This window comes from Pteropus medius, unplaced genomic scaffold, assembly GCF_902729225.1.
Source record: "Pteropus medius unplaced genomic scaffold, Ma_sr-lr_union100, whole genome shotgun sequence".
Classification (NCBI taxonomy): Eukaryota; Metazoa; Chordata; class Mammalia; order Chiroptera; family Pteropodidae; genus Pteropus; species Pteropus medius.
The window spans coordinates 6,388,867-6,411,526 of record NW_024349802.1 but is presented as its reverse complement, the minus strand read 5'-3'; the positions used below and the strand labels follow the sequence as shown (position 1 = coordinate 6,411,526).

General features: G+C 33.1%; 1 protein-coding gene across 1 annotated transcript in view; it reads left to right on the top strand.

Moving 5' to 3' along the window:
- The window catches only part of CDKL3 (cyclin dependent kinase like 3), a 38,106-nt gene that overhangs the window by 5,624 nt on the left and 9,822 nt on the right, over positions 1–22,660 (top strand). Inside the window, exons 4-8 of the mRNA XM_039836038.1 lie at positions 3,080–3,274; positions 13,311–13,489; positions 15,928–16,040; positions 17,405–17,544; positions 22,201–22,289. Of these exons, the coding sequence (XP_039691972.1) occupies positions 3,080–3,274; positions 13,311–13,489; positions 15,928–16,040; positions 17,405–17,544; positions 22,201–22,289 (716 nt within the window). The remainder of the gene's footprint in view (positions 1–3,079; positions 3,275–13,310; positions 13,490–15,927; positions 16,041–17,404; positions 17,545–22,200; positions 22,290–22,660) is intronic.

Sequence of the window (22,660 nt, the reverse complement as noted above, 5' to 3'; positions counted from 1 at the left end):
AATAAAAATATCTGATTTGTGCAAGGCATTGTGCCAGATGCCGAGACTATAATGAGGTAAAAGACAGTATCTGCTTTTCAGGACTTTTATTTAATCAGAAAGACAGGAGGACATATGAAATAATACTGAATAAAAAGTGGCTAATAATAAATGCCAAGTGAATAGCACAATATTTTCTTGGGTAGAGAAGTTTGGAGGAATTTAGACATGTGTTTGGCTTTAAATGATGTGTAGAAGTTAAGAGGGAGAAATTTCTATTATAGGTTAGGGGAACAGCATTAGTTCAGAGTCTAAAGCAGGACAAAGAGCAGAGTGGAAAGGATGAAGAGTGGAGACATTTGCCTGTACAGAAATAGAAAGAGGTGAGATTAGAGAAGTAAATTGGAAGGTTTTAAAGTCTTGTCTTTTGGGCTAAGGAGTTAAAATTTTATTTTGTAAGCGGTCGAAGATTTTGAATTCAGAGTAAAGAAACTAAATATTAATCTAGCACTTTTATGGAGTAGATTATTAATCTAGCACTAAATATTAATCTAGCACTTTTATGGAGTAGATTACTTTTATTACTGAGATAATAAAAATAAGGAGGCCTGTTAGGATTTTAATGCAGGAATACTGGTCAATGTGAGGGCCCTTGCTGGAAAGCAGAAATTTGAATAGCAGATAAAGTTGGAATATAATATATTGCAAAAGAAGACATGAAAGAATGTAGAAAGAAGTAGAAGGGGAGAAGTCAAAAATATCCTTGAGATTGTGTAGTGCTATCATTGATGGAAATATGAAAGGCCCAAAAGAGACATGGCTTGGGAACTAGTTCTGTTTTAGAAATGTTGACTTTGAGGTAACAGGAGTACATTTAAGTAAAGATGACCAGTAGGCTTATAGAAATGGGAAACAATACCAGGAGAGATCAGGGCAGAAGATAGAATTTTCTGTAAGTATGACAAGTCAACGCAGGGCAAAGAACTCAGGAGTATGAAGAAAGGAGCACTAACATTCCTAGGTGACTGGGTACAAAACTAGTAATTTTAAAAATGTTTAAATATATATGTATTTTATATATTGAAATATATCTAGGTGCTTTAAGATTTATGACTGACAACATAGTCTAGATGTTTTATGTGAAGAAAACATATTCATTTTTATCTGATACAAAGTAATATTTTTTCTGAAGGTATATTAGATATGATGGACCAATTTGCTTTCTAATAGGAGAAATATATTAGGCCTTTGTGGATTGTTGGAACTACTCTATTTCTAGACAATGAAAAGGAAAGTTAAAGTCAGTAAAGATAATTTTGTGAAAGATACCAGTCCTTATCCTGATGACCTAAAACATAATACAGTAAGGCAACTGTTGTGTACTGTAAGTGAAAATCTAATTAGAAACCTTTTCCCAAGCAATATCTTTTGCTCTTTCTTCAACTCTGTTGCATTTAAGCCAATTATTTTTTTCTACTTAAACAATTTGTAAAAACCAATACGTGGCAAGAACACAGAGATGAATTTGAAAATATACTTTACTATTACAATTACTATGCAAACTATTTTGAGACACCTTAACTATTCGTATTGGTTAATTTCTTATAGGATGTTTAGTTTAATTCCACAAGACATTTCTTGGATTAGTTAACATTCTTAGTCTAAAAAGATGGTCATAGTGATCTAATGTAAACTAAATTTTTATCTGCTAGAATTTTGTTAAATAAATTACAGTTCGAGCAATTAGTGAAAATACCTGTAGATAGTTGTTCGGTTATGAAGGAAAACAAAAGCAAACAACTTGAAAAGGAAGAATAGAACATTTCTAGGGGTTTCATAGTTTATCTGAGGAGAAATCTGATCCTTTGATGGATCTTCCTTAATGCTTATTAACTCACATTAACTCTTCAGTGCTTTTGCCTCTAAAATAAAGACTGGACCAGAATTTTCCTTATTGAGAGATTAATAGTGTAGTTTCCAAAATCAGTTCTTTTCATCTGCCAGCATGTTGTCGCTGCAGCACTCTGCATCTTGCCAATCAGGGAAATTGCAAACAAAAATAGGAAAGGAATCTGGCCTTAAATTTTGGCATGTTTTTCTATTAGTAACGTTTTAAGTACTGGCTTATGTATTAATATAGACAAGTAGAAAAATTGATAATTGTGCCATTGGGAAAAAAGCAAAGTTGTTCTTATAGTTTTCTAATGAATCCAGTGTTGAAAACATACTCCTTAATTTTTAGCCAAATGAATAAATATTTTTGGTAATTTGGAAAAATTAAATATTTGAGAATTAATTTTAATTAAGTCAGTGTATTAAAAAATAGAATAAGCAGCATAAAATATTAAACCTCATTTGTTTTCTAAGATGATTCATGCCATTTTTGACATTTTGAAATTAAGTTATTGTTACCAGTCTAAAAAGATGTCTTGTTTAATAGAATAGTAGAATATTCTATTCTAGTAGGATATAATAGTATAATGCTTAATAGAACAAAAATATACCCACAAATAATTGTATATTTATGTAAAGTTTCTATGGCTATAAATTGGTATTTCATATATCTGAAAAGTTTCTAAATATTTGATACTCTTGTTACAGTATGATGATTTTATAATGTCTACCTGGAACTTAGGTTTTACTTTCAAGAGTTTAGGATTAAACTCTGAGAATAATTAATTTCTGTAAATTCAGATCACATAGTCATGACATTGAAATCCTTGCTCATTTGAAAACATAAGGACCTTTTAAATTTCAGATGTTAAATTTAACCACAAAGTAAGTTAAAATATCAGAAGACATCTCTTAGCAGCATACTAACTTGCATTAAAGGACATTAACTCTAAATTATTTTAATAAGCAATCAAATGCTAGTTTGAAGTAAAGCAATGCATTTCCCTTTGTTCTATAAATATTAATTATGAAGTAGATTAACATTTTCTTAAAATAGGAATGTAAGCAAATTAGTTGAAAAATTTCTGTTGAAATTCACGGAGAAGAACCTGAGAACATTTCTGCTTTTTAAAATGACATAGGTGTTATATGTACAAATTTTTGTGCATGAAGTAATTTATTAAAAATCTGTTTCTTCTGTCGATAGCAATTTCGTCATGAAAACCTGGTCAATCTGATTGAAGTTTTTAGACAGAAAAAGAAAATTCATTTGGTGTTTGAATTTATTGACCACACAGTACTAGATGAGTTACAACATTATTGTCATGGACTAGAGAGTAAACGACTTAGAAAATACCTCTTCCAGATACTTCGAGCAATTGAATATCTTCACAATAATAATGTAAGTGCTTCCAAGTAAGCCAAACAATAGATATATATGAATCATACCTTTAAACGTTGTATTTTTATGAAGGTTGTTAAATTTTTCTGTACAATATTACCTGACATCCCGAAAATGGGATCACTATTTTACAATTTTATTGCAGAACCAAAAAACATTGAGCACACAATATTTATAATTATAGGGCAGACCAAGTATGGGATGCTAAAAGAGGTATTAATAATTTGCTATAAAAGGATCAAGAGTTAACTCGGCCATCTTTTACTAGAGAAAGTACATTAAAAAACATTGAAAGTCAGGCTAACTCAAATGAAGGAAGGTTTGAAGGTAGGAACTGGAAGCTAGACCAAGGGAATGACATGTGAATGTGGATGCCTTTAGGAGAAGAAAGAAAGAAAGTAGCAGAGAGATACAGAGTCTTGTCATTTAACTTAGGAAAAGTCAAGAAAGGAAAGAAGACTAACTATTCTGGTTTTTAGTGTTGTCTTTAGCATTGTCTAGTATGTGTTTAGCTCAGCAGGTTTTTATAGAGATATTTTGTTCCTAACATGAGCTCTACTTTCTGGAAAATTAGATATGTATTCTGGAAATACAAGAGCCTCAAAAAAAAAATTTTATTAGTAAGCGATATAGGCATAACATCTATATACTCCAGGCTTTTTCAGAATTCTTAATTTCTAATTTTCTGTCTTGCTATAGTGCATCACATTTTGCAGCTTTGAAAAATATGGTTGTGTTAGCGACTAGAATTCAGATTGCCAGCCGGACCCATGGAGAGGCAATACAGTGTAATAGTTAAGAGCACACAGTCTTGGGAATCAGACTATCTTGGGTTTTCACCCACCAGCCTGTCTATGGGTAACCACACAACTTGTGCAGTTCACAGCTTGCACAATGAAAGGTGGCAGCCCCATTACTCTGTGACACCAGGAAAGTTATCTAACCTCTGTGAGCCTCATTTTCCTCTTCAGTGAAATAATACTCTAGTACCTCATGGATATTTTGTAAAGGTCAAATTGGGTAGTAGATACAAAGTGTTTAGTACTGCATCCAGGCACATTCAAAGTGCTCAGTAAATAGTGCTGCTAGAGAGTCAGGAATAGTCATGTTATCAGTATTGCTATTGTGCCTTGTCTATAGGAGACTTTAAAAATGTTTCTTGAATAAAGAGAGTTGCTAGACTGAGGCAGAAGACTTCAAAGAAGAGGTGAAATTGAGGTAAGTACAATTTTGAACTGTAGCTAGGATTTCACTAGAAGAGGAAATAAATTCAGATGGGGTGCCACTATGAGAAGAGTTAGAGCTGAGCAGGATACTTCAGAGAGTGATGATTCCTCAGCTTACAGAGACCAGGTAAAGTGAGATAAGATTGCACAGGTGCCCTGTGGAGAGGTTTTCCAGAGCCTTGAAATTCGTCCTGAGGAGTTTGTACTTTGTACTTTTTCCTGAGGATACTGGGAAACCATAGAAGATTTTTTTATTTTTTATTTTTTTTAATAGAAGGTTTTTAAAAAATTTATTTATTTAAATTAGTTTCAAGTATACAGTACATTGGTTAGACATCTATATAGTTCATAAAATGATCCTCCCAATTGCTCCCTCCCTCCCTGGGCCCTCCACTTAGCCATCATATAATGCTAACTGCATTCTCTCTGCCATGCTCCCCATGCCCGTGACCAACTATCAACTACTGATTTGTACTTCTTTAACCCTGCACCCCATTCTCCCAGCCCTCCAACCCCTCTCCCCTTTGTCCATAACCAAATTATATTTGTGAGTCTGTTTTTGATTAGTTTGTTCTTTTTGTTCCTTAGATTCCGCATATAAGTCAAATCATATGGTATTTATCTTTGTCTGATTTATTTCATTCAGCATAACCTCTAGGTCCATCCATGTTGTTGCATATGGTAGGGTTTCATTTTTTTTTTAATGGCTGAGTAATGTTCCACTGTATATATGAACCATAATTTCTTTATCTATTCGTCTGTTGATGGGCATTTAGGTTGCTTCCATATCTTGGCTATTGTAAATTGTGCTGCCATGAATATTGGAGTGCATAGATCTTTACTAATTACTGTTTTGGTTTTCTTTGTATAAATACCCAGAAGTGCAATTGCTGGGTCAAAAGGTATGTTGATTTTTAATTTTTTGAGAAACCTCCATACTGTTTTCCATAGTGGCTGTACTAATTTGCAATCCCACCAACAATGTATGAGGGTTCCCTTTTCTCCCCATCCTTGCCAACACTTGTTTTTTGATTCATGGAAGGTTTTTGAGCACTGCTATAATAGGATAAAAACAAAACTTAAGCTTATTTTGGCTACAGTGGAGGATAAGTATAGAGAGAGACAGGGAGATCAGGTGAGATGCTGTTATGACAGTCCAGATACGAAGTGATAAGCACTTGGACTAGCACAGTGGCAAAGGGGAGAGAGGATAGCAGGGAGAGAAGGTGGAAAGATTTCCACCTTAGATATGAGAGGGATGCAAGCAGAGGGAAAATTCAAAGGTAATTCCAAGATTTTAAATTCAAGAGCAGAAGAATGATAGTGCCATTGTCAGTTATGTATTTTAGAAGAAGAATTGCTTTTCAGTATATTGATGTATTTTCAAGAACAGTGAGAATGTCTAAGTAAAAGTAGTGCTTAACCAGTTATATAACATGGCCTTAGGAAGTTGTCAGAACTGGATATACAGCTTTGAGAATCTTCATCTTAGAGACTTTGGTTGAAGAAGTAAGGGTAGATGACTCTCGGGACAAAGGTAAAAGTTAGTCCTCAGCAGCAAGTCCAGAAGAATATCCATGAGGGTGTGCAGGACATCAGAGAAAGAGGCCTAGACAGAAGTACCCACATTATTTTATTCTCCTGCTCTTATCTAGCACCTGGAGTACAATTATCCCTGTCCCTCACAAGGTTAGTTACCTTTGAGAATTAAGGCAGCCATGAATGAAGTGGCTCATTAGAATAAATATTATTATTATTATCTGGATATCTGGGTTCTGGCCTTGATGATTTAAGGTTATCAAGAAAGGAAGACTTTATTTTCTTAATATCTCCAAATTTAAGGTGATTGGGTTTTTACGTAACTGAAATGTCTGCAATATTTCTACCATGATAGAAATATGTCTACCATGATACCCCATGTTCCTGTTAATAAGAATTCATGAAGTCAAATACAATTTAGTACCAGCAAAAGCTTTATATCTCCAGAAGTATTTGTTTACCTTCTTTTATTTAATAATGAAAACATGTTTTCTTTTTTACATTGGTTTCCAGGCAGCTTGAATAGAAATTTAATGTTCAGTTGTAGTAACTAACTGTAGGAATCTAGTTTGTCTTTTTCATTCTAGAAACAGTCAGAAAACCATTTTCGAAGCAGTCAGAATTTAAATGCAAATATTTGCTACTTATGAGGGAGAAATGGTTATTTATTCCCTCATTTATTTGGTCTACAAATATTTATTGAGCATATTCTGGTAACAAACATTGATTTTTACCAGGTGCTGAGGGTACAGTCTTGAGTAAAAGACTTGGTTCTAGCCCTTTTGGAGCGTATTAAATTTCATTCAATTTTCAGTAAACTTTATGAACTTTAAGTAATTCTGATTAATACCTAAGGACTTTCAATCTTCCTTAGCCCCAACACACCCCTTACTCCACAAAGCCCTACTTCCCTAAATTGAGGTCTCTTTTGCATATTTTCTTAACTCTGTGTTTGGATTTTAAACTCAGTCTTCCAAACGAAGAATTATTATTATATGAATAATATCATTAACATTTTAATATTACTTAATGTATTTTAATATATTGTTAATATTTTGCTATGTGTGCTTCATCTGTTTTGTTTTCTGAAGTATTTTAAAGTAAATTATAGGCAACCTTGCATTTTATCCCTAAATACTCCACTACTTAGCCCTTCAAAAAAGTATATTTTTCTGTATAACTTCACAATCATTACATAATCTGCATAATTAACAATTCCCTAATATCCTCTAATACCAAATTTATATTAAAATTTACTCAATTATTCCTAAAATGTCTTTCACAGCTGATTCATTAAAATCAGGATCTAGTCAAGGACTGCACTTACCATTTGTTTTTTTTTTTTAGGGCATATAGGGAATTCCTGCTCTTGCAGTCCACCTCAGATATTCAGCATCTTTCTGGAAACTACCGGCTTATTTTTTCATATATACATTCTCATTTAATTGTATAACATCCAATTGAAAAGTTTATGAAATTGAACTCTAGGTGATTAAGAACCAGGGTCTCTGAGGCTGTTAGAGGATATGGAAATTTGAACTCTCTTCTTAGATAAATGTTTAAATTCAAGCACATAGGGCTCTATAGAGCAGAGGTATTATAAGTCAGATTGTAATATGAAGTTTTCTGTAGTTCTAGAGCATTCCACCACAAAGTAAAGGAGAATCAAACTCATTGAGTCCAAAGTCTGATAGTTAACACTCTATACAAAACTAACTCAAGATGGATCAAAGACCTAAATATAAGAGCTAAAACTGTAAGACTCTTAGAAGAAAACATAGGTAAAAACCTGTATGATGACCATATATTAGGCAATAGTTATTTAAATACGATACCAAAAATAATGAAAGAAAAGGTAGACTAATTGGACTTCATCAAAGTTAGAATCTTTTGTGCATCAAAGGACACCATCAAGAAAGTAAAAAGACAGTTCACAGAATGGGAGAAAATATTTGCAAATCATTATCCGATAAGCATCTAACATTCAGGGTCTGTAAAATACAACTCAATACAAAGACAAATAGTCCACTTTTAAAATGGGCAAAGGATCTAACCAATGTACTGTATACTTGGAATTAATAATAAAATAAAATTTTTAAAAAATGGGCAAAGGACTTGAATAGACATTTTTCCAAAGAAGGTATACAATGTGGAATGATGCTCCACATCATTAGTCATATGGAAGTGTAAATCGAAATCACAGTGAGATACCACTTTACACCCACTAGGCTGGCTGTAATTTAAAAAATAGACAGTTAAGAATGTTGATGAGGAAGTGCAGAAATTAGAACCCTCATACACTGCTGGTGGTAGTGTAAAATAGTGTAGCTGCTATGGTAGACAGTTTGACAGTTCCTCAAAAAGTTAAACATAGAATAACCATATTACCTAGCAATTCTGCTTCTAGGTATCTTACCCAAGAGAATTGAAAACATGTTCACATAAGGTCCATCCATGTTGTCGCAAATGGCAGTATTTCATCTCTCATGGCTGAGTAATATTCCATTGTATATATGTACCATAGCTTCTTTATTCAATCATCTATTTTAGGACACTTCGGTTGCTTCCATGTCCTGGCCACTGTGAATAATGCTGCTATGAACATCGGTGTGGAAATATCTTTTTGGATATGAGTTTTCAAGTCTTTGGGGTAAATATCCACTAGAGGGATTGCTGGATCATATGGTAGATGGATGGACCTCAAGATAATCATGCTAAGTGAAATAAGCCAGACAGAAAAGGCTGAATATCACATGATATCACATATGTGGGATATAAACCTAAAAGCAACAAATGAATAGGACAAACAGAGACTCATGGACAACGACAATAGACTAGTGGTTACTAGAGGGGAGGGGGCAAACGGGAAGGGGGAGGTAGATGGGATAAAGGGGGTCAAATATGTGGTGACAAATCTAACTATGGAAGATGAACACACTGTAAATATATATATGCTTTACCGTTAAAGTGTACAGCTAAAACTTATTGGATTTCGGTAACAAATGTCACCATAAAAATAAATAAATGAATTAGTTAATTAGAAAAGAAAACATGTTCACATAAAAACCTGCACAGGAATGTTCATAGCAATGTTTTTCATAAAGGCCAAAAAGTGGAAACAACTCAAATAATATATCTACTGATGAATGAGGTAAATCCATACAATGGAATTTATTCAGCCATAAAAACTAATGAAGTACTGACTCATGCTACAACATGAATGAACCTTGAAAACATTACGTTAAATGGGAAAAAGTCAGATGCAAAAGACTACATAGTATAAATTCCATTTAAATGAAATATCCAGAACAGATTCATATTTGTATATCTTCTTTGAAAAAATTTCTATTCAAATCCTTTGCCCATTTTACAATTGGGTTGTTTTTTATTATTGAGTTTTATATATTTTGGATATAGATGCTTATCAGATATAATTTGCAAATATTTTCTCCCATTCTGTGCGTTTTTTGCTTCCTTGGTAGTGTTCTTTTATATTTAATTCTTTTTTTTTTTTTATAATTTCTCTTTATTGATATTCTTTATTTGATGAGACATTATGTTCCTACTTTTCTATAGTTCTTTGGACATGGATTCTTTAAGCTATTTAAAATAGCCGATTCTAGTCTTTGTCGTGTAAGTTCAGTGCCTGCACTTTCTCAGGAAAGTTTCTTATTGACTGCTTTTCTTTCCTGTGTATGGGCCATCCTTGTTTCTATGCATACCTGTTTTGTGTTTTATTCAGGGAAATTTTTTGTTGAAAACTGGACATTTAAAATAATATGGCGACACTGGAAATCCATTTCCCATCTCTGAGGGTTTGTCGTTTTCGATGTGGTTTTTTTGTTGTTGTTGTTGTTATTGTTGTGGCCGTTTAGTTACTTTCCTGAGCTAATTCTGGAACTCTGTATTCTTCAGAATACCACCGAAATCTCTGCTCAGTTAGCTTAATGGTTAGATAAAGACTGGACAGAGATTTCCTTAAATACCTGAAACCAACAAATGTCTCAGCCTTATTTATTACTTATTGAGAGGCTCCCTCTGTGTGGTTGGACAATGACTTCGATATTCAGGCAGATAATTTACAACTCTGCCCTAGCCTTAAACCTCTTGCTTGTGCAGAGCCTCAAAGTCAGCTCGAGATAAGAGCTTAGGACCATCTCGAGTCTTTTCTGGGCATATGCACAGCTCTGCATGTAGCCTTCTTAATTCTCAGGAATTGGACATCTCTTTATGGACATTTCACTTCCAGCCTTTTTAAAAAGTATTTTGGTCAACTTGTTGTTTGTCTTGTTATAGCTCCCTCAGGTGGCTATAATATTATACAGTGGCCGCTAATTATTTCTGACGAAGGCCCTGGGTGAAAGGCTGTTTGCACTGGACAATCTCTGAGTTAGGTTAAATGAAGATAAGCCTTCTTGTGGGATTTTTCAGTGACCTGCTGGACAGGTCAGATAATGACAGTTATCTGGATATGGGGTTTTGGAGGAAATATAACCCCGTCGATTTGGGGGAGCTGCTGGTTTACAAAGCTGCCAGGAGCTGGGGAAAGGGGAATAGAAATAGGAAGAGCTAAGAATACCACTGAATTTTATGATACGTTTATGTTTTAACTTTTTAAAGAAACTGCCAAGCTTTTCCAAAGTGGCTGTACCATTTTACATCCCCACTAACAATGAATTCCAGTTTTTCCATGTCCTCCCCAATATTTGTTATCGTCTTTTTGAATATAGCTATTCCAATGAGTGTGAAGTGGTATCTTTTTCTGAGAAGTAAAACTGTCTTTATTCACAGATGACATCATTATCTATATAGGAAGTTCTGTGGAATCTACAACAAAGTTAACAAAACTAATCTGTAAGTTTATAAAGGTTGTAGGAGACAAGATCAATATACCAAAATTGTATTTCCATATATTAGCAACAATCATATTGAAATTTAAAATACCCTTACAACAGCATCAAAAGAAAATAAATACTTAGAGAAAATCTGACAAAAGATGTACAAGACCTTTATACTGAAAATTACTAAATGTTGATGAGAGAAGTGAAGGAAGACTAAAACAAATAGAAATGCTCTGTTTATGGAGGTCTCAGTGTGATAGTGGAAGACTAAGGAGGATGTTGTCAAAACATAGATTTTAAAAGTTGGGCTTCAGAGAGTGCTTGGTTTTCGAGGATAAGAAAATTCTGCATGTAGTTGTGTTAGTTGTTGAAAAGAGTGAGACCATTAGAGTATCAGCTGGATAGATCTTTCTGTCCCATGTTTGGAGCACTGAGGAGAAGGTTATGGATGTGTGGTGGGCAGGATGTGTGAAGTGCTATCTTAATGTGCTTTTTCATGTCTATTTTTGTTCACATTATATCCTCAGATTTTGGCATAGGGGCTGGCATATAGTAATCAAAAGTTGTGGAAGTAAAAAGGATTAATATAGTTTTATAGACATCTTTAAGGCTGCTCATTACCCTGTTAATTTTGTGGAAGGAGACTGAAGCAGAACAAGAGCCAGTCCCAAAGATTTATAGTGATAAGTTTTATAAAGAAGAAAAGATCCTGCATTTCTGTAACTGAGCTATTTTTACTTGTGCTATGAAACTTTTCTGGTGATGCAAACATACTTCATTTGATAAAGTTTTGAAATGCCTTCTTTGTTTTAGGCACTGTACTGGGCCCTGGACACATAGCTTGAATAAGACAGGACATCTTGCCATCATGGAGTTTACAATCTAGTGAGAGTTACAAAAATTAACAGGCAGTTAATAATATAGCATGACAGATACTGTGATGAGGACATGCAGAATGATGTGAGAACATAGAAAGGAATTCTTAATACAAACATTTAAGCTGAGACCCGAGGGAACAGTTGGCCAGGAAAGTATTCCAGGCAGTTGGAACAGCATCAGCAAATGCACAGAGATGAGAGAAGCCCTGGAAAACTGGGAAACTAATAGTGTATAGATGAGGGGAGGAGGTTGATAAGGAGAGGAGGGGCCAAATCCTACAAGGCCTTACAAGCCATTTTAAGGAGTTTCAAAATTGTCATGTCAGATGGGGAATCCTTAAAGGATGTTAAGCAGAGAAATGACATGATCACATGTGATTTTAAAATAGTACTATAACTTCATTGTGGACAGTGGATCAGAGGGGATCAGAGTGAATTCAAGGAGACCAGTTGGTAGTGTGGTAATTTTTGGTGAGATAGCTGAAGGGACTTGAACTAGGGAGAGAAATAGATGGGTTAAGAGTATATAGGAGCTGAGAGAAAAAATACCTTGGTTTCCGGCTTGAGACTTGGAGTCAGTTTTGGTTCCATTTACTAAAGCCTGTTAAGAATAAATAGTTTGGGAGAGAAGATGATGCATTTAGTTTTGCATTTGCTGAGTGGGACTTCTTGTAGAATTCTACTTCTCATGGAAACTAAGAGATATCTTGGTTAGACACAGAAATTTGGAAATCATCAGTATATGGATAGTTACGAAAGCTATAAGAGTAGATGAGGTCAAGATGGAGCAGCCAGTAGGTGAGAAGAAACCCAAGAGAGTATGATGTCTCCATAACCAAGTGAAGAAAGTGGTCCAAAAAGAAAGTAGGTGAGTTTGCCTGGGAAGATGATGTCTGAGAAGATAAAGCCTAAGACCAGAACCCTGCATTTAAGGGACAAACAGAGAAAGAACTTCAAACAGAGGTGGAAGGAGACTGGGAGAATTTTAGGTCCCAGAAATCAGGAATGGAGGAGTGGTTGGCAGCATTTTACACTAAGATATCAAGCAAGGTATGTATTGAGGGCTGTCTATTGGATGTAGCAACAATGGAGTTGTTGATGACTTTGGCTAGGACAGTTTAATGCAATGTGGGAGCAGAAGACAGACACCTTACCTTGAGGAGTGAATGAGTGATTAGAAAGTGACAACTGAGTAAAGATAAGGCTTAGCTGTGGAGGAAATGAGAGAGAGGGCAGTATCTGGAGTGTGACGTGGGGTTAAAGGAAAATTAAACCCTTTTCATTTTCTTTTGATTACTTTTCCTGTTAGGAATATGATTTACCTTTTTTAGTATTATGTCTGTTTTCTTGGCTTCATTTCATTTTGAGATGATAGATGGGACAAAAATTGAAAATGTATAACTTTAGCTTTTGCAGTGTGTAGTTAATCCTTTACATGTGGTAAGAAAATAGCTTTACTATCTTAATTAGATAAATTTTCTCTGTATAATTTTTGAGAAATTCTCCAATAAAACTTCATTTTAATGTATTGCATCTTCTGTTTGTTTTTTAGATTATTCATCGAGATATAAAACCTGAGAATATTTTAGTGTCCCAGTCAGGAATTACTAAGCTCTGTGATTTCGGTTTTGCACGAACACTAGCAGCTCCTGGGGACATTTATACAGACTATGTGGCTACACGCTGGTATAGAGCTCCAGAATTAGTATTGAAAGATACCTCTTATGGAAAGTATGTATATTTTGGGATCTTGCCTGGCCTTTCCTAGCCATCTCTTTTTTCCATGGTTTATCTGTCACCTCTATTACTGACAACCTCTGCCTTCTGTGTCTGGGTTAGAGCTAAAAAAAAGGACACCTGTAAATACAACAGAGAGACCCTGTAGGCACCTGCCCTGCCCTGCTGGCTATTAATTTTACCACTATTGTCCTCTGTGACTGAGTGGCCCCCACCCCAGACTTATACAGACATCCCTCAGGCTGTATCCACGCTTGCTTTAAGTTGTGCCCCACCTTTCGCTGAGTTGCCTCCTCTGCTTATCTTTAGTCTCTACATTCTGCAAAGATTTTAAAATCATTTACCTCCCCCTGCCAGTATTACCATAAGAACTGCCAAGTTTACTGTTTTCTGGAATATGGCACCCTCTTTGCAAAGACTGGCAAGTAATAATTTTTAAATTATACTGTTCTAGATGCCTCAAAATGTAGCATGGTGTGTAGGGCAGAATCTTTGTCTCACTGAGCCAGAATGAAAGAGGGAGAGAGTGGTCTTAATTCAAATATCACAAACTCATCTTTCTTAACAAGTTTTTATAGATTTCCTGAATAGATCTTTCATTTGTTGTTTGCCCTTAGGCTTATTTCAAGAGGCTTTTATTGTGGGTTTTTAAAAAAATAGTGTTCACCAGTTTCACTGGAGAGTAGGTCAGTAGATCTCTTCACTATCTCATGATAAAAGCCCATCTCTTTGTGCTTCTTTTTAATTCTCCTTTTACCCTGCATGTGAGAGTAGAACTGGCTCATATTTCAGATAATAGGGGAGCCCTTTAAGATTAGTGCTGCAGTGACAATCAACTACATGTATTCGGTCTTTTATTGCTCTCTGAAAGGCCTGCCCATACAATGCTTTACATTTCTGCAGATAATGCCTTACCTTACTAAATTGAACTGTGAAAGTTCAAATCAAGCTGAGGAAAAGTGAACTGATTTGTGTAGGAATATTTTTTAGTGCCTCTATTGGAGGTAGAAATGGTGAGTATGATGGTGAGTGCTTCAGATAATTTACTTAAAGCTTTGAAGGCTAACAATTGGTCTTGATTTTACTGTTTCTCACTGAAACATAAATTTCTATTAAGTTCTTAAAATTTGTGAAATGAGCAAGCTAATAAGTTCCTATTATATCCAGTTTTTATTGTAATGTGGACTTGAAAATTGTATACAGGACAATTAAATAATTTATTCCTTAAAATCATTATCTAGCAATACCAATACACACATCTCCTTTAAACAGAAATAGTAGCATATATGTAGTATAGAATATTGCTTTTTCTCTTTCAAGTTTTTTAATTGATAGACTTTTAAGAGCAGTTTTAGGTTTACAGAAGAATTGAGCAGACAGTACAGAGTTCCTATAAACCCCCTTTATCCTCTCCCACAGTACAGTTTTCCTAGTAACCTCTTACATTAGTTTAGCATATTTGTTGAATTGATAAACCACATTCATACATTATCATTAAATTTCATAGTTTCCATTAAGGTTTACTCTTTGTGTTGTATTTCTTATGGGTTTTGACAAATGTATAATATCATATATCCACCATTATAGTATCTTAGAGCATAGTTTCACAGTTCTAAAAAAAACCTCTGTGGTCCACTGCAACTGCAGGTGAACTTAGAGGTGGGAAGAGAGCATACAGGGTGGGGTATCATCAGTATCTGACATGTGAGCCTACTCTAAACCCTACATGCACAAAGATAAACAAAAATCCAGCAGGTGGCCACTGTTCACTCTGTAAATATTCTTCCCTTTTTCTATCTGAACCCCTGGCAACCACTGATCTTTTTACTGTCTTGCCAGCAGTTATAGCTTATGATTTTTATCAGTATATCAGTAAAAAATAGGTCTCATTGTAGCATTCATTTATATTTCTTCTGTATGTGGGGTTGGTATCCCTTTTGTCTATTTAAAAGCCCCAGTGATATAAACTATCTTCTAAAAAACTGATTACATAGAAAAAAATTTGAATTATAGATGACTCACAATGTGTTAAGATGAATAAATGAAATGTAAGTGGTAAAATGTTTAAGATTTTTAATTTTTACTTTTTAAATACAAGATGATTTTAGTGTTCAGTTATTCTAATTCATAAACCATTTATCATAATATCTTTATATAAGTATCTGAAACAATTTTAGAATACAGTTACTTTTTATCTGGACTGCTAAGTGACTTCTCATGCAGTTTAAATATAAGCTATTTAATGTTATTAATACAATGTGGTCATATTTAATGTATATCCTAAAGTCGACATATGATATTGCAGTGAAAATTTATAAATGATATTACCCATTATTTTTTCTTTGACCTTTTTATTTTAAAAGTTTTCTTTAGAAAAGATATTTTATATATTTCTCCATGAAAAAAAAGTGATTTATTCCTCTCTGTTTCAGACCTGTGGATATCTGGGCTTTGGGCTGTATGATCATTGAGATGGCCACTGGAAATCCCTTTCTTCCTAGCAGCTCTGATTTGGATTTACTTCATAAAATTGTTTTAAAAGTAGGTGAGTATTACTGAAATACTGGTAAAAGCTTAAAATAAATATTGTCAGATTAATTCTGCTTGACTTTCAAATATAGATTTTTCGTTATAAGAACAGGGAAGCATATCGTTTTGATAGATAGCAGCAGATGGATGCCTTGGGCTGATAAAGAAGGTAGACAACTCTGTTTTTACAAATAATATTTTCTTTGCCAGGGTGCAAATAGCTAAGCCATGTGTTGACGGTTGATAATAAGAAAAATAGTATAATAGGAATCTACTTTAGTTTGTCTGAAAATTGTTTTAAAATTTGGCTTCTACAGATAATTGTATCTCTCAAAGAAGACGTTTAAATAATAGAGTTGATTTTAATGCTTTTTTAAAGCACTTAGATATACAATATCAATTATTTACTGAGTAAATGGTTTTTTTTAGCATAGTAGATAACCAAATAGCTAAGTAACTTATTCAAAAAAATATTTGATGAAAGCTAAATTATGTGATTATTTGCTTTGACTACCTAAATATGTTGATGGATAACCTTTCTTATGGAGTTTCAATGGTTTTTTTATATATATATATTTCTGAATGAGGAGCTGAAGGAGCCCTTTTCGTGGTGAGGAAGCTATACATAAACCTGTAATTACAGGATTATGAGGAAGGTACTGTAAATAACTAAAAATCTTGAAATCTAGATAAATATTGATTAAAGATACAGTTCAGAGCGTTAAAGCATCACACATTTTAGTGTTATCTTTAAAGTTCTGGTTATGAGATTAATATTAGAAGGAACTTTAGAGATGATGGGATCAAGTTTTGTCATTTTACAGATGAGGAAACTGAGGCACAGAAAAGGGCGAGATTTGCCCAAGGTCACAGAACTAGTTAGAGCAAAACTGGTGCTAGAACTTAGCTCTCTCCATTTCTATTTATGGTTCTTTCCATTCTACGACTGCTTTATAACCTTGTTTCTTTGTTGTAATATTTCTATTTCTAAATAATTTTAATATTTTAGTTGTTTTGAATAAGGCTTTATTGATAAACACTTGATAGTTAAACCATTTAGATACCCATACAGAAATATATAAAAGTTTGAATGTGTTTTGCCTGGTAGCATTATATTTTATGTGTTATATTTTGGGAAAAGAAAATGACCCTGGTTGTTTTACTTTTTCTACTGCCTGTGTACTATCAACAGATTACTGGGGAAACTTCAATTTTTTGTGTTATCTTCAGATGGTTCCTTGTTCAACTTTAAAAAATTAAAAGATCAAAATTGTTATTCTCCCTTTTCAGTAATTTAATGCAGACCACATAGCAATTTGATTATTTTGATTATAGACTAATTTCTCTGTTTTCTTATATACATATTTTTTCTCTTTTCAGGCAATTTGACACCTCACTTGCAGAATATCTTTTCCAAGAGTCCTATTTTTGCTGGGGTGGTTCTTCCTCAAGTTCAACACCCCAAAAATGCAAGGAAAAAATACCCAAAGTTAAATGGATTGTTAGCAGATATAGTTCATGTATGTTGAGAGATTAAGAATTTATTTATGAGAAATTTGCATAAATTATAATATAGTTTTAGGACAGTACTTTAATGAAATTCCAAAAGGATTCATAAAGTAATGTTATCTGTTAAAAGTTACTATATTCCTGTCTTTGTCTTTAGTTCAGAGAAATTAAAATTCATAGACTGTTAGAACTGAAAGCTCCCTAGGATAATCTTGTTTATTATTTTTAGTTTATCCCAATTTTAATGATAATTAGGGATTAACTGCAAAAATTCTAAGGACTTACCATGTTTATCACCACTTTTTAATAGCTAGTCTACACAAGTTAGGGATCTGTTCTTTGTATAGTGGTATCCTAACAAGACTTTGGCAGCTGCAGTTGTAATGTTTAAAGACAACAATGCCAAAATTCACCTTGAATTGGAGAAAACAAAAACATTACATAGCACTTTTTAATTCTTTTAAAATTTAAATTTCATTTTAATCTAAATAATAAATGTATACCAACACACTTAGTACAACATTCAAAAGGAAAGGGAGTTTACTATGAAAAGTGACTCTGTTCTTATTTATTTTCTCTATCCAGCCAATTTCCTTTCCCAGATCAACTAAGGTATCTTATTTCTAATGTACAGCCCTTAAAAAAATAAAGTGGTTACCTATATTTCAAAGCAAGTATAATGTAATGTTTATAAGAAGGGACTTTGAAAACACAGACTACATTTAAAACCCAGGTCTGTCACTAATTAGCTCTGTAACCTTGGGCAAGTCACTTAATCTCTGTGCCTCAGTTTACTGGGCTATAAAACAACATTAACAGTATTTATTTTCTGGGGCTGGAGGATTAAATGAAGTAATAGTGGAAATTTTCTGAGCATAGGTCCTTGAATAAGCTTTCAACAAATGTTGTTCATGTTACTAGTTGTTGTTGCTATTATTTAGATAAACATATGATATATAAACATCTAAAGACTATTCTTGAAAGAAAAAATTATTTCATTGATACCTGCAGAGAACTAGAGTTTATTAAGGATAAATTTGTTTACTACATTTTCAGTTTGATTTTTTTAAATTTCATATTTTTTTAATTGTATAAAGAATAAAAAATGATTATAAAAAAATTAGAAAATACATGATAAACAAAAAGGAGAAGTTAAGATTTTCCCAACTCCCATAATCCAAAAAAAAATTGCTATTAACATTTGGGTTTATATACGTCTAGACTTTTTCCAACCAAATATATACATAGAAATTTATGCTTTTTAAGTGCTGCCTCTGGGCACAGACCCAATGCATGCGAACCTCAGCTTTAACACTTTTCAGCCATGTGGCCTTATGTGAGTTTATTAATTTCTTTTTGTCATCCACTGTGAAATGGGAGTTGTGGTACAATGGGAACTAAATACAGTCATGTACCACATAACATTTTGGTCTGTGACAGACCACATATACAGTGATCCCATCAGATTATAATGGAGCTGAAAAATTCCTATTGCCTAGTGATGCTGTAGCCATCATAAGGTTGTAGCTCAATGCATTGCCCATGTGCTTGTGGCGATGTTGTTGCAAACCAACTTACTGTGCTGCCAGTTGTATAAAAGTACAGCATATACAATTATGTACAGTACATAATCCTTGATAATGATAATAAATGACTATACGACTGGTTCACATTAAAAAAAGGAAGTTTATGCTTTTTAAAAGGTGTTATACTTTATACACTGCTATGTAACCTGTTTATCTTTACTTAACAGTATATTATAAACATATTACATGTCAATAAATATGGAACATAATTACATCATAATTTTCAACAGTTACATAGTATTTCATTGTCTGACTATACTATAGTTTATTTAATTGATCTCGCAATTTTAGACATTTGTTTTCAGGTTTTTTTCCCTCACTATTAGTAAAGGTGCTACAGTGAACATATTTTACGTATGTCTTTATGAATTTATTTTATTATTTGTTTAGGATAAATTTCTAAAAGCATGAGTAGTGGGCAAAAGGGTTTATACTTTTTAGAATTTTTAATATATTTTGCTATTTTTTTCTCCGAAAAGATTTCACTGATTTATATTCAGGTTCTCTCAAGTAGCATTGGCTATACATTCTACTCTTAACCTAGCATTAGATATTATAATTTTTAAAATATTTGCTAGTTTAATAGGCTATAAATAGTATCTTTTTTTAATTGCACTTACAGGAAAGGTTGAACATACTAATTGATCATTTGCATCTCTTAAGAATCAATCTATTTGTCAATTAGAATATCTTTTTCTGTATTTATTTGTAAAATAATAAGCATATTAGTCTTTTATCATATATGTTGCAATACTTTTTTTCAACCTGAATAATCCAATGATTTGGAATGCTTTTTTATCATAGAATTAAAATTTAGAAATTCAGGTAATGCATATTACACTTCAGTTTAGTTCAAAATCTATGTGTTTAAACTGATTCATAGTAAAAGTTGTAGAGCTATGCTGCACAGTAATATGAATATAGTTAACAATACTGTACTGTGCATTTTAAAATTTGGTAAGAGGGTAGATATCGTGTTATGTGTGTTTTACTACAATTAAAAATGTTGACTCACATTTATCATAGGCAAAATGCTTATTATACATGCTAGGGTCTGTTTCTATGTCATTGATTTCTCTCTTTATTTCAATAAAAGTATAATTTTGATTGATTATTATAACTTTAAAATACATCTTAATATCTAGGGTAGAACTTGTATTTTTTCCTAGATTTAAAATTTCCAAACAATTTTACTGTGGTATAATTTATATAAAATAAATTACACATACTTGAAAGGTACAATTTGATGAATTTTGCTAGATATAAACACCTATGAAACCAGCACCACCAATCAGGATACATAACATTTCCATCACCCCCTAAAATGTCCTCATGTCCTTTTGCAATCCATCTTTCCTCCATTCCTGTCCCCAGATAACCACTGATTTGCTTTCTGTCACTATAGATTAGTTTACATTTCCTAGAATAGTTTATAAATGGAATTACACACAGCATATTTTCTTTTATGTCTGGCTTAAACTCAGTATTATGGTTTAGAGATTCATTCATGTTTTTTCACGTATCAGCAGTTTGTTCTTTTATTCACTGAGTATTGTCCATTGTATGGATATACTACAGTTTTTTATCTCTTCTCCTATTTTGGGTTGTTTCCTATTTTGGGCTATTACAAATAAAATTGCTGTGAACATTCATGTGCAAGTCTTTGTGTAGATGTATATTTTTATTTCTTGGGTAAATATCTAAAAGTGGAATGGTGGGTGTAAGGTATGTATTTGTTTAATTTTTAAAGTAATTGCCAGTCTGTTTCTCAAAGTACCATATTTTACATTTTCCAAACTAGGGCATGTATTTAAATTTTCTGAATTATGTTATTCACAGCATGACTAATTTGTCTGCCTCTAATAGACTATGACTTACACAGACCTTTTAGCATTTTTCTTATTAAGTTTTATTGATGGATTACTATTATGTTCTAAAATAAGCACACATTTTTAGCTAGTTGCAGTTTTAAGGATCCAGGTATTCCTATATAATATAGTATTAAATAATGGGCTCCATTTCACTTTGTGAGTCAACATTTTTAATTGTAGTAAAACATAACACGAAATCTACCCTCTTACCAAATTTTAAAATGCACAGTACAGTATTGTTAACTGTATTCATATTACTGTGCAGCATAGCTCTACAACTTTTACTATGAATCAGTTTAAACACATACATTTTGAAATAAACTGAAGTGTAATATGCATTACCTGAATTTTCTAAATTTTAATTCTAGCTCTTTTACTTATGAATCTTAGACAAATTACTTGACCTCTCTGGGCCTCAGTATCCTCATCTGTACAATGGGGATGATAATAACTTGTAGGGTTATTGGGATCAAGTAACAGGAAAAGGCTACATAGAGTTGTATAGCATGCTGTAAGCATCAATAAAATTACCTATTATTACTATGTTTTGCCTTCTTTTAGAGGAAGAATGAAAATTACAAAACGATTATGAAGAATGAAAATTATGTGCAACTCATTATTCAAAACCCTTCCATTGTTTTTTCTTTTGTGGGGTTATTATTTTTTTGGTTGTGTCTCTACTCAGTTGAATTACTCCCCAGATAGAGAAACAGAAAAAAGCCGTTCAAATAATGGATTTCTGAAAATTTTGGAGGCTTGAATATTTTTGAAATTGTATTATGCTATAGAAAAAGCACTGGATTAGGAATCAGACAATATGAGTTAAAATTCTAGTTTGGCAAGTCATGCTTCTAGCTCTGTAAAATGGAAATGATAATTCGTTAACTTTCCATCTTCAGGGCTGAGAAGAGGATCAAAATGAGCTAATTAATCTCTATACTAATTCCAAGAAAAATAGACTGACTTCTGTTTTGGCTAGAATCATAGGACATTTAACCTGTAATAATGCTTTACAAGTACAAATTTCTTAGGGAAATAAATGGTCAGAACTCATGGTCAGAAATCCCTGAGGTCTAATTTCAACTTTTCAAGAACACTTTTAATTCTGGGTAATTAATGAATTTTACACTTGTCAAATAAATTTAATTTTTGCCTTATGGAGACCTGTTAAGACCTTACTTAACGATAGAATCTTTTTTCCATTTTCTAGGCTTGTTTACAAATTGATCCTGCTGAGAGAATATCCTCTACTGATCTTTTGCATCATGAGTATTTTACTAGAGATGGATTTATTGAAAAGTAAGCATTCTGAGTGAGTGTGGACTTTCTGTATAGGAAATTTTAACTAGCATGAGAATTGCAGTATAGGTTAATGTTACACAACAGAAAAATTCAATTTAGCAAAACCTTACTTAAGTTCCTGTGTTGACTAGGTATATGGTAGACTCATAGGTGTCATGATGAAAATCTTAATAATAAAAATAATTGCAGTTAACATTCATTATACAGTTACTATGTCCTAGGATGTGTGCTGAGCTCTTTAGCATAATTTCAGTGGTCATCATTGACCAGAGATAACATTAAATAAACAGTCAGTACTTTCTAGCTTTATTCCCATTTGGACCTCTGACTCAAATAATGACTCAGAATAGTCCAGTTTTTTTCCCTTG